The following is an 18,326-nucleotide window of genomic DNA, read 5'->3' as shown; positions in this document are numbered from 1 at the left end:
AATCTATCTTGTAGAGCCTACAATTGCCCTATATTGCCGCCTTTATATAAAACATACCTAATATATTATATTTTATATAATAAAAATACTATCTGGGCATCTGGCTTTAACTAAGCTACTGACCATTCGGCAGCGAAAATTATCAACATCGTACGTATTGTTTATAAATAACTAGCCAAATTGTTGACATTGTTGACAAAAATATATTATAATCTATTTCATAAGAATATCCGATATTACTACATTCGCTTGATACGTCGTAAACCTTTCTAAACCCACCTACCTATCAAATAAAAACTAGATATGCTCGCGTTGAATTTCATTGCATTACCCTACATAATGGCGAGAAAGAAAATGTGGGAGTATGAACGATGCCTCCAGCGGCGATGAAGAAAATAGTGGAATATCTGCAGGTAAATAATTTATCTAAGAATATTAGCCATATTGGGGTTTAACTCGAATAGGTAGTTTATAAAAAAAATGTAATGGTTTTTAAAGTAATGGAAATATATTTTTAACCTCTTTAAGTTTTTATCTTCAGCATATTATTGCATTGTATCTACTAACCGTCCTTTCCAGACACAACATGCAACGGAGGCGAAATCAAACAGTTACAGAAGGATGAGGAACAGGTGGACCGGATGTCTACCAACCGCAAATTGCAAAACCCGGTGTGGGCGGCCATTATTGCCGAGGCTGGGCAGATAGGTTGGTGGACTTCCAGCGTTTACAAGAGCTGGCACAGCAGCCGGAACAATCGGCGGCAAGTGAACATTTTAACGATGCGGTGAACTCAGAGTCGAATGTGCTTGAAGCACAGGCTAATCGTCAATTGGCAGGAAGTGATGATCAACATTTTAATGAACCTACCAACTCGGATCCCACTAGCTGTTCGTCCGAACCAACGCCAGCGGTGAAGGTTAAAAAACGGACGTGCAGCGGGCGCGGTTACGAAAAAATTATCTGAAGCTGAAAGAGAAGAAAAAGGCCAAGTGGCAATTGACTAACGAGCAGCAATGCCAGTTAACCATGCCGCTTGAACCAATTTTGGACCTGGGGACTTCGGCGGTGATGGACCTACTGGCCAATGAGCCAGTACAAGCCAGCACCGAGGAAAATAAAACGTGTGAAGCGGTGGACACGGAGCCGAATGTACTTAAAGCACAGGCTAATCGCCAATCGGCAGGAAGTGACGACCAACGTTTTATCGAAGCCGTGAACCCTTCAGATCCCGCTAACCTACCATCCGAAAATGAAAGAAGTACACCATACTTCGTTTGGGCCGATGAAGTAGAAAAATATTTACTAGATCAAACAATGAAACAACTTAAAAAGAAACATGGAACGCCCTATACACTAAATGAGTTCTTGTACGTTGTGTTAATTTATGTTTATAATAAATTGTAAATTATTACTGTTGTAATGAAATTTTTTCTGTGAATAAAATTTAAATTAAGATAGTTAGGAGTAACTTTCAGAATATAATATTGAAGATATTGATAAAAGGTTATAAGAATACTAACGATAGTAACTGACATCAAATGGAATGTTCGGAGATTATCAAATGGTGAAAATATTGTAGCATTGTACGTGTTATTTACTTAATATGTATAAATTGTATACATTCTAGTTCTGATATCAGTAATAATAGATAATTAGATTAACATATTTTTAGAAACCTATTCAACTAATAAAATTATCAGTAGTAGCATACCTAAATAGGTACAATTTATTAAAAACAAACTGTGGCAACATATTAATATATTATTGTCTTTGTTAGGTATGGTAATTAATACGTATTGTATTACGTACCTATACAGTCGAAGGCTGTATGTATATAATAATACCATACGAAGTGTTCATTATCGGTTGGTAGATGGATTCAGTGTAAAGTACGGAGTAAGTAGACAGTTAAGTCTTTGTGCCAAGACTTTGCCATTCATTTTTACAAAAAAATTATTTTTTTAAAGTTTTTCATAGAATATAATATTATAATGTTTTTGTCATTAAATTAATAAATTTGAATGCCCCAACATTGGGCAAAAGTTATTTTTTTTAGTTCTCTCAATCAACTTTTTAAGACTATTAAATTTAAAAAAAGAATCATAAGTATATATTAATTACCAAATCCTAAATAATATGATATAATGTAGAAGTTTGAAAAATCAATTTAATTTATATATGGCTTATAAGTCTTTGAAGGTTAGACTTCCCACTCTGCCTAATATTCCTCTACGACCTATACGGATGTCGAAGGAAATAAACATAGGTACCGGATACTTACATTCTTTGTGGTAGATTAATAATAGGTACCTGTTTTGGATTTTTTAAAAAAATTTCCATAATATATTGCAAAAACGTCGGGTTTTTAGAACACTTATGCAAAGTGAATTATAAAAAAAAAAACATTCAATTTAAAATATCTCAGCCTCTTTGTATAGTATAGGTCTCACACGTATGGTAATGAAATTGAATACCTACTTTCGAGTACAATGCAACATTTGATCAAATACATTGCTGAATAAACCAGCACTCAAAGTAAAAAACGATCCTTATTGGTAGTTCATTTTCGAAGAAAATTGAACGTTAAATGTCAAATGAATGAAACACAATTTGTAAATATTGTATACTATAACATCTATCATAAAAACTGTAGTATAAATCTAGTTTAGCACCCCCTCGAAATGTCGATATTTTTCTTTTGAAACCTATGTATTTTAATGTTTTAAAAATGATGGCGCAAAAAGTTTTTTTCGGAAATCATTAGTTTTAAACTTATAGCCACGTTAATTTCACGATTTTCGGTGTTCTGCGCGTGCTAAACTAGATTTGTTCCAAAACTGTTTTTAGATAATAATAAATATAAGCGAATAATCTATTTATTTAATTTTAAACACTTGAATGAAATTTTGTAAAACTAAAAAAAAATATTTAAAATTTAATTTAATAAACAGTAAAGTTCAGAATTGTATGAACGAGTTTGTATTGACTTATAAAGTTATAAACATCGATTTTCTATTTCTAACCACGCACAACAAACTTAATTTTCATTTTTTACCGAACCAGTTTTTTTTTTAAATAATAATTATTGTATAATAAATGTAAGTAAAAACAAAAGGTGGTCAAGTAACTGCGATTATTCGTTTTTGAGTAACACCGAAAAAACAAAATCGATTTTGTAGAAAACTGGACGAATGGCATCTTAGTTTAACTAATAATTACCAACTATAGATAAATGCCTAACCTGGAGCTCACAGTGCTCACACATACAAACTTAAGCGTAAAAGTACCTACGACTATTAACTTTAGATTTCACCTCTGAAGACCACTCTTGAAATCTGAACTCTGTATCTAATAAACTTATCATAAATAAATCAATGGTAAATATATTTTTATTTATTTATATTGTTTCTATAGCAATTTTCCAATTGATATTTACTTTATAAACAAATGATTATTCGTATCTAAATTTTTTATATTTAAGAATCAATATTTTAAAGATTATATTAAAGATATTTTAAAGACAAATTTACAAATTATACAAGTTATGGAGTTCTGCAAAGTCATCAAATACCAAAACGTCCAAAACGCTTCAAACATTTTAATCCATCTTCTTACGACTAGTAATGTCTTCTCCTTGGTATTTCACAAATCACAAACAATAATCTTCATTCAAACCTAAAATTTTCTTCCCTCAAACAACTATAGCAAAATAATATTACTTTAAATGTCATACTAATTTACATTTAAAAGGAAAAAAAACTAAAAATGCTAAAAAATTCTCGTTTTTCATTAATTTTTTGTTTGTTTTCCCCAATTATTTTGAAAAATACTGGTCACTGGTGATTTTTTCTCTCAGTATAAACTAGATCCAATTTGTAACCTGAAAACACCATCAAAGTTGAACATCAAAGAATTTTTTCTACTACTTATTGTCAACACATCAATCTTAAAGATCCGAAGATGAGTAATATCAATTTACTCCTGGCTAATGACTTAGGGTACATGGACATTTTTAACTTATAAAAGTTATATTATATAAATTGTAAATACTTAAAAACAAGTATGATATGGTCATCATACTCAGCGTAAAAAAAATTATCAAATAGAAAAAAAAAGTTTAAAGTTTTTTGAAATCAATTTTATTCAGTTTTTTTGGTAACTTACAACGAGAAAAACTAAATAAATCACTTTGCTATATAGTATAGGTATAATCGTTCTTGAGTAAGTTTTTATTATAATGGTTGTGTTAAATTTTAATTAAATGATAAATTATGAATTATAATGCATACGAAAATGTTTGAGCGTTGGCGGTTGGGAGATTATATAGTGGTATAATTAGCTTGAAAATAGTCTAAATATTTTATGTTTAACAGATTTCTTTAAAAATCTACGACTGTTATTTTTTGAATTATCTATAACAAAACTTTCAAGCTTTTTACTTTACCCTCTAGTTACCTATACGGCTATCCTAGTTTTAACACATAAAACAACTACGCGACACAATTATACAACAATTATATAACAATCAGTTTTTAGAATAGGTACGGCGAATTCAACACGATGGATATCATCGGTACATTCACCGATCAATTGCAATAATCTCTAAGATTTTAAAGAACTTAAAGACCTTTAAAGAAAGGTTTATTATGTTTATTTATATGATCTATAATATATGTATGAGACTATATAACTATATGAATGTTCGCCTGTACTTTACTTTTTGGACCAAAAGTATATCAAAGGTACCGTATTGGCCATCAAGAAACTTATAAGATACCTTATTAATTATTGGGTTAGGTACCTATATATTTTTAAATAAAATTGATTGTCAAGTTGATGACATTTTATATAACCATCTGAATTTTAACGAAATTAGATACTTACCTATTTACATGTAAGTAACGACTTTCTTATTTATTTTAGTTATATAATTCAGAAACAAATAATCGCAGATACTTGAAATTTTTACTAAATGTTTATATAAGAATTGCTATAGATCTATAGATAAATCAAATAATGAATAATATATAACATATTTAACTATTTTTGAACTTTTTATAAACATTTCGATTTTTTGTTCTGCCAATAAGTTTGAAAATTCAATATAATACTACCTATAAGGTTCTTGATAAGAAAAAAAAATCGTCAACTTAATGATCATCTTTCTTTTTAATTACAGTAATAAAAATTAAGAACCTTATATTAAATTTTCAAATCTTAGGTATGAGTATTTAAAATTATATACCTACATTTTTAATTAAAAAATAATTTGCAAATTTTTTGTTTTGAGAAAATATATTTCTCTGGCGCACACCAATAAGTGGATATATAAATTATTAACCATGAATTAAAGATATATTTTATAGTCCACTGTAATTAGTGTAATCACCTTAGATTATATAATATACAAAATTTATAATATGATCTAAGCTTAGTAAACTCTAAAGTCTAAGGGCATTAACAAGATATTAATACTATTAACAGATAAAATGTTTTATTTACCATTGATATTATGACCACTTTTAAAAATAAATTGATTTTAGTTTAATCTTCTGTTAATTACGACGTATTTAATTGGTAAAAAGTAAACAATTTAACCGGCACTTTAATAACTAACCGACTAAATTATCTATATAATAATAATAGGTAACTTATTTAACAAATAATTAAATAATGTTTGCATAGAACTTGTTTTAGGGAGTATTTAAGTTTGAGTTTAATACATAGACCTTATACTATAAGGTCTATGGTTCAATAAATTATGAATAGTACGATAAAATAAAAAAATAATTATAATCTTTGAGATAATTTAAACAAAGAATATATTATGTAATAATAATTTTAATTTATAATTTTTAACGTTGTTATAAAAAATCAATAATCGAGAAATCTAGAGTTTTAATAAATGATTTAAATACACAAACATTTTTTAAGTTATAAATATTAATACCAAGCTGCCTAAATATTTAAAGAGCTGCGGCCTGCGGTTATAGAGCTTTTTAGATCAAGTTGTTTTTTAAAAATAGGTACACTGCAAGTGTTAATATATTCTTTGTAATGGGTATATTATATGAGTGATTCATCGTGGCTAGATTATGCTTAAACTAGTTAAACTTGAAAAAACTTAATAAAATATGTCTAAAATATTATAATTTATTAATACATAGAACGTTAATAGCTCTAAATAAACAGAACTATTGTAATAAATAATAATACGTAGCCACGTAGGTTTCAATAACAAAAATTTTATTAATATATTAATCTATTAATTTAACCTAACCTATCTAACTACAGTAAAACCTCAATAAGACAAAACTTCGGTAAAACGGAAACCCTGGTAATACGGAAAATTTCTTTAATGCTGTTTTCAAATTTAATTTTTTTGAACCCCACCAAAACGAAAACCCCATTAACACGGAAAAATTGCATGGTCTCAAGCGATTCCGTCTTATTGAGATTTTACTGTATATAGAAATTGAAAAACTTGTCCTGATTTATATCATTTTTATTTCAATAATTTATTTTACATATTAGGCTTGCATCTGCAAAGAAATTCAACAATTGAAAAATTCTGTACCTTCCTATAGGTATACTATACAGTATACGCAATCTACTTAAGATATTTATGGGGACACTAGGCTACTAGCTGATCTGCTAATATAACATAGAAGTACTTACGTGAAACGATCCAATGTGAAGAAATTAAGGAAAGCATGAGCTTAGGAATGAAGTCATTAAACGATGAATATTGTAATAAAATGAATATAAAAGTCATAGTTAATATTATATACCTATCTATATCCAATTTAAACTATTTAAAATATAGTGTATACCACAATAATAATTTAATCGAAAATTAATAATGGAATACGGAAGAAATAGGTAATAAAATATGTATCTAGTCAATAGTCATCCTGCCTAACAACAGTTACCTAGCTACACTTATAATATACATATTGTACTACATGTAGTATATTGAATAGGTACCTGGATATAGGTATCATAATAAATATTATTTGTACCTACTATAGGTAGTCAGTTCTCGGTTTACATACTAAACAACTAAACAAACATTCCACGATGTTAAGTCCGGATCCAAATTCACATTAAAACTTTATATCCAAATCGTTGGCTTATTAATTATTTTATTTTACTAATTCATGTTGAAAATTTAAATTATTGGAATATTTGGAATTATTAATTATCTTTGACGCATAGGCGTGTCTACGGTGATACCCTAGGGTGCTTGAGCTGCCCCTGCAATTTTCGAAAGGTGCCAGTCAACCAAGTTTTAAATCTATGTAGTGGTTTACAACTTTTATTCAGAAAAAAACCCCACAGCAATTTAAGGGAGGAATGGGACATATTTTGATTCATTAAGGTGGCGCCAGTCATTAGCTAGTCTCCTACTGCGGATGAAATCTAATCAAGCCTATATTTTGACGATTTCTATTTGCCATACATTATAGATACCAACCTAATATAATACAATAAATAATAATTGAAAATCAAACATTTTTACTTTTAAGGCCTTTACGTGCCATTCAGACTCGTGATCACTAAAACAATTTCTTTCCATTGTTATATTATCATCTATCCAAGACCAATATAAGATTACTTTTATTGTTATATTATATATATATATATATATATAGTATTTATATAATTTATTAATAATTATGGGCCTTCACAATTCCAATGAAAACAACCAAACCTTTTAGCTTTTCCAACAATCACTCGTCTGACCATTGCAATTAATTTATAATATCTTCGTTTATTTTTATACTACAGTAGTGTCTCGTTAATCCAAACAGACTTGACCATTATAATATTGTCGTATCGCTATATTAATACACATATATTATAATATGTACCATGTACGTATGTATGTATATGATAATGTAATAATATTTGTCAATTACGTTCGTACATCGCACGTGTACTGTCGTTAAGATTTTAGATATGAACGTCGATTGACGAATTTTTGCCCACTACAAAAATATTTACTTCAAAAGCTACAATAGCGCTGAATACCTACGGACCTATATACATTGCGGTCATATAATGCGGTCCTCGGAACTTTTTGCTGCGGCCCACCAAATATATTTCATGGTGTTTAAAATTTCAATTTTATATCTTAAATTTATATAAATTTAATTTAATTACGACTTTAATATAACAATGTGCACATCTCATGACTTAAGCTATGAGCAAGAACGTAATCTAATAGTATAATATAATGTATATATCGTAATATATTTATATATATATAACATAAATTATATGTTTAATATTTTATTTTTTATGCGATCCTCAATGAAAAATTGAAAAAAATTATGGCTCGTGTAGGTAAAAACTAAAAAGGTTGCCGACCCCTGATCTAATGGGTTGAAAACTGCAAAGAACTAAATATGTTGCTTAAACGTTTGCGGGTTCAGTATATTGCATAATATGTAACAATATATATATATATATTAGCTGGCTGTATATAAATATAGGTACATAATTATAATTTTGATACAAATTAATATAAGAATATAACATGGATAAAAATTTAAAATGCAAGAAAATTGATTTTTTTTATTTCATATAGGTAATCCGAATGAACTTCTTTCCCCAATTTTTCCCCAAACGAAACCCCACTGTATTTTCGAACAATAAATTATAAGAAATAAATAGACGCAGCTGACATATTATTATAATATAATATTATACTATAAACAGTGGCGCAACTAGGATTTTTTTCAAGGGGTTATCCGCCAATGGCGGATATACAATATACAAACGATATAATAATATATGACACCCTTGACTGAAAGACACATCTTTATTATTGACTTTCTTATTAAACTACGATCGTCGATGATAATAAAGTTGCTACTTGCTAACCATAGTCTTTAGTGATACACGTATGTCGCATACTATAGCGGCTCATTAAAATTAAGTTTAAGATTTAAATCTGTAATGAATGAAAAATAATAATATTTAAAAAAAAAAGTATCCAAAATATTTTGGAAATGTTATGATGGAAAATATTATTTGAATTTATACATATAATGGTGTTGAAATATGTTGAACCAAATGTTAAAAGAAGTTTTTTTTAAATATTACATTAATATACCTGTTACATTTTAATTGTAATATTAAAAATATAATATAATATAATTTTAACATTAAATTAATGTTTTGAAAAATAATATTTTTTTTATAAAGTTTTTAAAATATTAAAATAATATTACATTTTAAATATTTCACTTATAAACTAGATAGAATATTATAAAAACATTATATGTTCCGGCGTGGCTGTCTGGGCGGCACCCTGGAATAGCTAACATATGTGCTATAATGTGCGGACGCGTATTTACGAAACTGAATCCGGCCAAATGGATATGTACATCACCCAATGCGCATGTGCGTGACACAACTGTCAATTAGATACGTTATCACTTATCAGTTATAAAATTTACAAAATAATTTAAATTTGAAGTTTTCTTGTTCTGTAGTTCTGTTCATTGTGAGTTGTTTTAAGATATCTAAAACTATTTATTTCCCGCTAGGCTAGTTCACCCTGTGACATATCTTTGTCTAAAAAATTGCTATTTCGCTTGATATCTACATTTTTTTGTATATGTACATAATAAATAATTAATTTTCTTAATAATAATAAATATTGCTTATTTGTGTTAAGCTTATTACTTTATAAGTACTAAAGAGTAAATACTTATATTATATTACTCGGACTGGATTATGTCAGGATTTAGAAAAAAAAGCTTGGGAATTTTAAGAATATTATTTTCAGATTGAGCCAAAAATTGTAAGCTCTTGCTAATTGCATGCTCATATAATAATATTATGTAATACGTACAGTGTGTAGATCAGGGGTCTAATTTTATTCGATTGTACCTACTTATACATTTTCCTGTTGATTATTTAAGGAAAATAAAGAGAAATATGTAATATAAAATAAATATATTGAAACCTAATGAGATATAAAATGTAGTTACGGGGGGTGTGGGGGAATTTTGAATATTCATTTTTATCCCCCCCTTGAACCATTATCAATTACACCATTGAAGTACATATAGAGGAAAAATATTTAATAATATTAATACAGTGAAACCTCTAAATACCGGACACCCTCCTGAAATTTTGTCCACTATTTGGTGGTGTCTAGTATTTAGAAATATAAGAAATATAATATTAGAAAAATAAAAAAATGTATTTATTTAGTTATTTATACATTATATAAAATATATACATAGGAACATAATAAATTTAATTTATTTTTATTATTTTTATGTATTTTTAAAAATCGAAGGTAAAAAGATAAAAAAAAATAATAATATAAAAATTAAAACTAACATATATTAAAAAAATCAGTTAATTTAGATTGTTTCGTATATTTTAACACTAAGTCATTTTGTATGTTAATGCACTTTCTAATTTCACAAATTTACGACAGAATAATTAAAATCAAAATTTAAAATGTCATAAAAACATCCGTTATTTAGATTGCCCGGTATTTAGATGTTTTCTTATATAAAAGTAGTGAAAATGTCTCCGTTCCTAAATAAATGTCCACTATTTAGAGGTTTTCGTTAAGGGAGGTTTCACTGTATATTATTATTATAATACAATTATGAAATAATTTAAACTAACCAAGTATTTTTTCAATATTTTCAAAGCTGTGTGTGAAAAATGTATCATATCCAACGTATGCCTTTACATTAGTAATCATGCAATAAAATAAATTGTAGATGCCCTAAAAAATAAAAATATTATTGGGAAGCGGTAATTGTGTGTATATATATATATATATATATATATCATTAATCGTAATTTACAGATGACATGCTAGACTTTTAGAGTATTCATAATCACTAACCAGCGTTAAACAAATCTTCTTTAGCAAATTCAAACGAAAGTAAAAGATGTATATCTTAATACATTTTATTAGTTCAATTTCAAACACGAATTTTCAATTTTATCATTATATTGGGCTGGTTGGCAAATATTTTAAATGTGCTTTGCCTATATAGTTGGTTGAAACAATGGCCAAAATCTAGGCATGGAATTGTGATCCGTCCGTTCTATTTAGGTATTATTGGGACGAAGAGTTCATCATGGACGTATCCGAGTTGGGTCCGAGATAACATTTATGATAAAGATAAACAACTAATTGGGTCCGTCTATAAAAACGGTAACGTACTAATTGGGTTTGACTATAAAAACAATAACACACCAATTGGGTCAGTTATAAAAACTGTAACTTACGAGTATTTAAGTATTGATATACGATATTGTTAAAAGCAATAAAATTAACCCATATATCAAAATATATTGCCAATTTTCACTTAATAGCAGTATTCCAGATGTTAAAGTTATACTATGTTAGTATCACTTGACATTCCAATCTAGTTGTACACTTGTACCTTTACTTTCTGTCTAAAATGGAACAATAAATATTTTAGTGTATTATACGATAAGTCCAACGCAATTGTTAATTGTTTTAGGGTTTGGATATTGTATTAAATTATATTTTTGAGGGAAGTGTGAATAGTGTGATAGATTGATAATTTTGAAATTAAATAAATACTCTACAATCAATCTAATTGCAATGAAATAGACACTATTTTGTTGTTTTGTTCTAGATACTTTTTTTCCTGATTTTTACATCATTTTCGCATATTTTTATAGTTATATTTTATTATTGTGCTATCACATCATTGCCAAAAATATATTAAATAATTGTTATATGTATAATACTTGAATGCGTATGGATGACAAAATTGTAGTAGTTTTATCAAAGTGATTGTAATTACAATTTTACTTACAACTTATGGAAAAGGGCCAATTTATTATCTGTTGTAATACATTGTCATAATTTATATGGAAGGCAAGACAGTACGGTACCACTAATTTTTAAATATAATAAAACATTTAAATAGGTAAATTAAATTAGATTGTTAAAATATGTTTAGCTACTTATTAATGTATATGAACAAAATAGAAAAGCCAATTTTTAAGAGAACTTAAAAATGCGTTTTAAACCTGCTTATCGGGGTTAAATCGTTTAATCTTCAACCAAAACTGAATAGTAATTTTAAGTTTTAAAATATCAAACATTTAACTTGCAGCAAAGCATGTTACAATGAAATAAAATATGTTAATAATAATTGTATTATTTAATCAAGTTTTATTTCTTATAATTATTTAATAAGTTGGAATGAAAATTAACATAAACAAAACAAAATAAACATGTGACAACTTTGTTTGTATTAATATAGTATAGTTTAAAAAGGAACCTATGATAATATGATAATAATTTAACATAAATACTTTTTTAAATAAATATTGTAATATTATATAATATATGGTATAATACAGTAAAATAAATATCTTCTTTCTAGGCTGAATACGCTTTTGTTAAAATTTTCACTTTACACACTAAATTTTTTTGGAGCTTAAAGGCTTTGATAAATTCAATACTTTTTGTATTTTATAAAAGATAGGAAAGGATATAATTTGTGTTGAACAACTGCAGCGGAATGCACTGTAATTAATTATAACAGTAGCTGTCAAACAATTAATGTATGCCATGGTAAATATATTTTTATTTATTTATATTGTTTCTATAGCAATTTTCCAATTGATATTTACTTTATAAACAAATGATTATTCGTATCTAAATTTTTTATATTTAAGAATCAATATTTTAAAGATTATATTAAAGATATTTTAAAGACAAATTTACAAATTCTAAGTAAAAAAAAAAATGAAAGTCACACGAAAGAGTAGAGTAGAAAATAATATTGAAATAGGATGGTAATCACAAGTTCTTGAACATACATTTACATTATGTTATATTACATTGTTTATTATATTTATGTATATATAAAAAAATTAATTCTATTTTTACTAATTATTTTTATAGGCATGGAGAAATGAACAATTTTTTATGGCATGTTGCTCCAAAAGGCTTATTAAAAGTCAAAACTAATTCTGCTTTGGAACGCTATTATTTTAAAATGCAAAAGACCAAATTACGAATGATAGCTGAAAAATTAGATATAATTGCAGTAAATTATAAATATCGTAAAGTTATGAACGTTTATATTATATACACACACATAACATCAACATATAAATAAATTTATTTATTTACACGTGTTAAGTATACATTTTTGTAGAGACGAGAAGAAATCAAATTAATGAGATGGCTCGTTAAAGGCAAAATAGAAACATGGGACATAAGTGATTCTCTCGAAAACACCCCCGTTATACGCAATAGACTAGAGGTAGAGAGATTATTGGAATTAAACAAGAAGCCGGTAAGAAAATATTTGTCTTATTGTGTTACCTGTTATTTCCAAATTCTCACAAATTAAAAATTTCCAAATAGTATAAAAAACCTTATCAGCATCCATGTACAAAAAGACTTGAAAGACAGAATTTTAAGAATCTTACGCCGGAAGTTGAACGATGGGGTATAATATTCAGGGAAGTGAAATTCGGAGAAAGTTTTAATGTCGATCATTACCACCATGGTAGACTTTTAAAACGAAAAATAAAAGAACATAAGATAGAAACTGGACTATACTTGCGACGATCAAACTTCCAACTCAAATTAAAAGACGAAAACGCAGACGCAATGAAAAAGATTCCAGTAAGCTCCTTGTTGAATTAATAATAACTTTAATATATAATTTGTATAAAAATATGATCGAACGTGAACATAATACGTTTCATTAAGATAAACCTGAATTTTAACTTTTAAATTCTTATGTATATTGATAGACCCTAGATGATATTTTAAAATGTCTAGATTCTTTTTTTTTTCTAGTACTTATGGATACTTTTAGACTTGGATGTAAAATATGTTATTATAACTTATTTAAGTAAGAATATCCGATATTACTACATTCGCTTGATACGTCGTAAACCTTTCTAAACCCACCTACCTATCAAATAAAAACTAGATATGCTCGCGTTGAATTTCATTGCATTACCCTACATAATGGCGAGAAAGAAAATGTGGGAGTATGAACGATGCCTCCAGCGGCGATGAAGAAAATAGTGGAATATCTGCAGGTAAATAATTTATCTAAGAATATTAGCCATATTGGGGTTTAACTCGAATAGGTAGTTTATAAAAAAAATGTAATGTTTTTTAAAGTAATGGAAATATATTTTTAACCTCTTTAAATTTTTATCTTCAGCATATTATTGCATTGTATCTACTAACCGTCCTTTCCAGACACAACATGCAACGGAGGCGAAATCAAACAGTTACAGAAAGATGAGGAACAGGTGGACCGGATGTCTACCAACCGCAAATTGCAAAACCCGGTGTGGGCGGCCATTATTGCCGAGGCTGGGCAGATAGCTAGGTTGGTGGACTTCCAGCGTTTACAAGAGCTGGCACAGCAGCCGGAACAATCGGCGGCAAGTGAACATTTTAACGATGCGGTGAACTCAGAGTCGAATGTGCTTGAAGCACAGGCTAATCGTCAATTGGCAGGAAGTGATGATCAACATTTTAATGAACCTACCAACTCGGATCCCACTAGCTGTTCGTCCGAACCAACGCCAGCGGTGAAGGTTAAAAAACGGACGTGCAGCGGGCGTGGTTACGAAAAAATTATCTGAAGCTGAAAGAGAAGAAAAAGGCCAAGTGGCAATTGACTAACGAGCAGCAATGCCAGTTAACCATGCCGCTTGAACCAATTTTGGACCTGGGGACTTCGGCGGTGATGGACCTACTGGCCAATGAGCCAGTAAAAGCCAGCACCGAGGAAAATAAAACGTGTGAAGCGGTGGACACGGAGCCGAATGTACTTAAAGCACAGGCTAATCGCCAATATTTATTTACACGTGTTAAGTATACATTTTTGTAGAGACGAGAAGAAATCAAATTAATGAGATGGCTCGTTAAAGGCAAAATAGAAACATGGGACATAAGTGATTCTCTCGAAAACACCCCCGTTATACGCAATAGACTAGAGGTAGAGAGATTATTGGAATTAAACAAGAAGCCGGTAAGAAAATATTTGTCTTATTGTGTTACCTGTTATTTCCAAATTCTCACAAATTAAAAATTTCCAAATAGTATAAAAAACCTTATCAGCATCCATGTACAAAAAGACTTGAAAGACAGAATTTTAAGAATCTTACGCCGGAAGTTGAACGATGGGGTATAATATTCAGGGAAGTGAAATTCGGAGAAAGTTTTAATGTCGATCATTACCACCATGGTAGACTTTTAAAACGAAAAATAAAAGAACATAAGATAGAAACTGGACTATACTTGCGACGATCAAACTTCCAACTCAAATTAAAAGACGAAAACGCAGACGCAATGAAAAAGATTCCAGTAAGCTCCTTGTTGAATTAATAATAACTTTAATATATAATTTGTATAAAAATATGATCGAACGTGAACATAATACGTTTCATTAAGATAAACCTGAATTTTAACTTTTAAATTCTTATGTATATTGATAGACCCTAGATGATATTTTAAAATGTCTAGATTCTTTTTTTTTTCTAGTACTTATGGATACTTTTAGACTTGGATGTAAAATATGTTATTATAACTTATTTAAGTAAGAATATCCGATATTACTACATTCGCTTGATACGTCGTAAACCTTTCTAAACCCACCTACCTATCAAATAAAAACTAGATATGCTCGCGTTGAATTTCATTGCATTACCCTACATAATGGCGAGAAAGAAAATGTGGGAGTATGAACGATGCCTCCAGCGGCGATGAAGAAAATAGTGGAATATCTGCAGGTAAATAATTTATCTAAGAATATTAGCCATATTGGGGTTTAACTCGAATAGGTAGTTTATAAAAAAAATGTAATGTTTTTTAAAGTAATGGAAATATATTTTTAACCTCTTTAAATTTTTATCTTCAGCATATTATTGCATTGTATCTACTAACCGTCCTTTCCAGACACAACATGCAACGGAGGCGAAATCAAACAGTTACAGAAAGATGAGGAACAGGTGGACCGGATGTCTACCAACCGCAAATTGCAAAACCCGGTGTGGGCGGCCATTATTGCCGAGGCTGGGCAGATAGCTAGGTTGGTGGACTTCCAGCGTTTACAAGAGCTGGCACAGCAGCCGGAACAATCGGCGGCAAGTGAACATTTTAACGATGCGGTGAACTCAGAGTCGAATGTGCTTGAAGCACAGGCTAATCGTCAATTGGCAGGAAGTGATGATCAACATTTTAATGAACCTACCAACTCGGATCCCACTAGCTGTTCGTCCGAACCAACGCCAGCGGTGAAGGTTAAAAAACGGACGTGCAGCGGGCGTGGTTACGAAAAAATTATCTGAAGCTGAAAGAGAAGAAAAAGGCCAAGTGGCAATTGACTAACGAGCAGCAATGCCAGTTAACCATGCCGCTTGAACCAATTTTGGACCTGGGGACTTCGGCGGTGATGGACCTACTGGCCAATGAGCCAGTAAAAGCCAGCACCGAGGAAAATAAAACGTGTGAAGCGGTGGACACGGAGCCGAATGTACTTAAAGCACAGGCTAATCGCCAATATTTATTTACACGTGTTAAGTATACATTTTTGTAGAGACGAGAAGAAATCAAATTAATGAGATGGCTCGTTAAAGGCAAAATAGAAACATGGGACATAAGTGATTCTCTCGAAAACACCCCCGTTATACGCAATAGACTAGAGGTAGAGAGATTATTGGAATTAAACAAGAAGCCGGTAAGAAAATATTTGTCTTATTGTGTTACCTGTTATTTCCAAATTCTCACAAATTAAAAATTTCCAAATAGTATAAAAAACCTTATCAGCATCCATGTACAAAAAGACTTGAAAGACAGAATTTTAAGAATCTTACGCCGGAAGTTGAACGATGGGGTATAATATTCAGGGAAGTGAAATTCGGAGAAAGTTTTAATGTCGATCATTACCACCATGGTAGACTTTTAAAACGAAAAATAAAAGAACATAAGATAGAAACTGGACTATACTTGCGACGATCAAACTTCCAACTCAAATTAAAAGACGAAAACGCAGACGCAATGAAAAAGATTCCAGTAAGCTCCTTGTTGAATTAATAATAACTTTAATATATAATTTGTATAAAAATATGATCGAACGTGAACATAATACGTTTCATTAAGATAAACCTGAATTTTAACTTTTAAATTCTTATGTATATTGATAGACCCTAGATGATATTTTAAAATGTCTAGATTCTTTTTTTTTTCTAGTACTTATGGATACTTTTAGACTTGGATGTAAAATATGTTATTATAACTTATTTAAGTAAGAATATCCGATATTACTACATTCGCTTGATACGTCGTAAACCTTTCTAAACCCACCTACCTATCAAATAAAAACTAGATATGCTCGCGTTGAATTTCATTGCATTACCCTACATAATGGCGAGAAAGAAAATGTGGGAGTATGAACGATGCCTCCAGCGGCGATGAAGAAAATAGTGGAATATCTGCAGGTAAATAATTTATCTAAGAATATTAGCCATATTGGGGTTTAACTCGAATAGGTAGTTTATAAAAAAAATGTAATGTTTTTTAAAGTAATGGAAATATATTTTTAACCTCTTTAAATTTTTATCTTCAGCATATTATTGCATTGTATCTACTAACCGTCCTTTCCAGACACAACATGCAACGGAGGCGAAATCAAACAGTTACAGAAAGATGAGGAACAGGTGGACCGGATGTCTACCAACCGCAAATTGCAAAACCCGGTGTGGGCGGCCATTATTGCCGAGGCTGGGCAGATAGCTAGGTTGGTGGACTTCCAGCGTTTACAAGAGCTGGCACAGCAGCCGGAACAATCGGCGGCAAGTGAACATTTTAACGATGCGGTGAACTCAGAGTCGAATGTGCTTGAAGCACAGGCTAATCGTCAATTGGCAGGAAGTGATGATCAACATTTTAATGAACCTACCAACTCGGATCCCACTAGCTGTTCGTCCGAACCAACGCCAGCGGTGAAGGTTAAAAAACGGACGTGCAGCGGGCGTGGTTACGAAAAAATTATCTGAAGCTGAAAGAGAAGAAAAAGGCCAAGTGGCAATTGACTAACGAGCAGCAATGCCAGTTAACCATGCCGCTTGAACCAATTTTGGACCTGGGGACTTCGGCGGTGATGGACCTACTGGCCAATGAGCCAGTAAAAGCCAGCACCGAGGAAAATAAAACGTGTGAAGCGGTGGACACGGAGCCGAATGTACTTAAAGCACAGGCTAATCGCCAATATTTATTTACACGTGTTAAGTATACATTTTTGTAGAGACGAGAAGAA

At 29.9% G+C, this 18,326-nt stretch overlaps 1 protein-coding gene across 1 annotated transcript; it reads left to right on the top strand.

Moving 5' to 3' along the window:
- The first annotated feature begins 1,758 nt into the window (after positions 1 to 1,758).
- On the top strand, positions 1,759 to 13,690 carry LOC132929041 (uncharacterized). Its single transcript, XM_060994119.1, has 4 exons — positions 1,759 to 1,899; positions 12,938 to 13,082; positions 13,194 to 13,334; positions 13,406 to 13,690. The coding sequence occupies exons 2-4, from the start codon at positions 12,948 to 12,950 to the stop codon at positions 13,688 to 13,690; spliced, it is 561 nt and encodes a 186-aa protein (XP_060850102.1). The 5' UTR covers positions 1,759 to 1,899; positions 12,938 to 12,947.
- The last annotated feature ends 4,636 nt before the right edge of the window (positions 13,691 to 18,326 follow it).

This window comes from Rhopalosiphum padi, chromosome 1 (assembly GCF_020882245.1).
Source record: "Rhopalosiphum padi isolate XX-2018 chromosome 1, ASM2088224v1, whole genome shotgun sequence".
NCBI classification, from domain to species: domain Eukaryota; kingdom Metazoa; phylum Arthropoda; class Insecta; order Hemiptera; family Aphididae; genus Rhopalosiphum; species Rhopalosiphum padi.
The sequence above is the reverse complement of the archived record's forward strand: the minus strand, read 5'-3'. Positions and strand labels throughout refer to the sequence as shown.

What these genes read in the sequence shown, in the direction of transcription:
- LOC132929041 (XM_060994119.1), top strand. Translation starts at nt 12,948, where the DNA reads ATGAACAATTTTTTATGGCATGTTGCTCCAAAAGGCTTATTAAAAGTC. An exon ending in AAAAATTAGATATAATTGCA is followed by an intron (nt 13,083 to 13,193) that starts GTAAATTATAAA and finishes ACATTTTTGTAG; the next exon opens with AGACGAGAAGAAATCAAATT. An exon ending in TGGAATTAAACAAGAAGCCG is followed by an intron (nt 13,335 to 13,405) that starts GTAAGAAAATAT and finishes ATTTCCAAATAG; the next exon opens with TATAAAAAACCTTATCAGCA.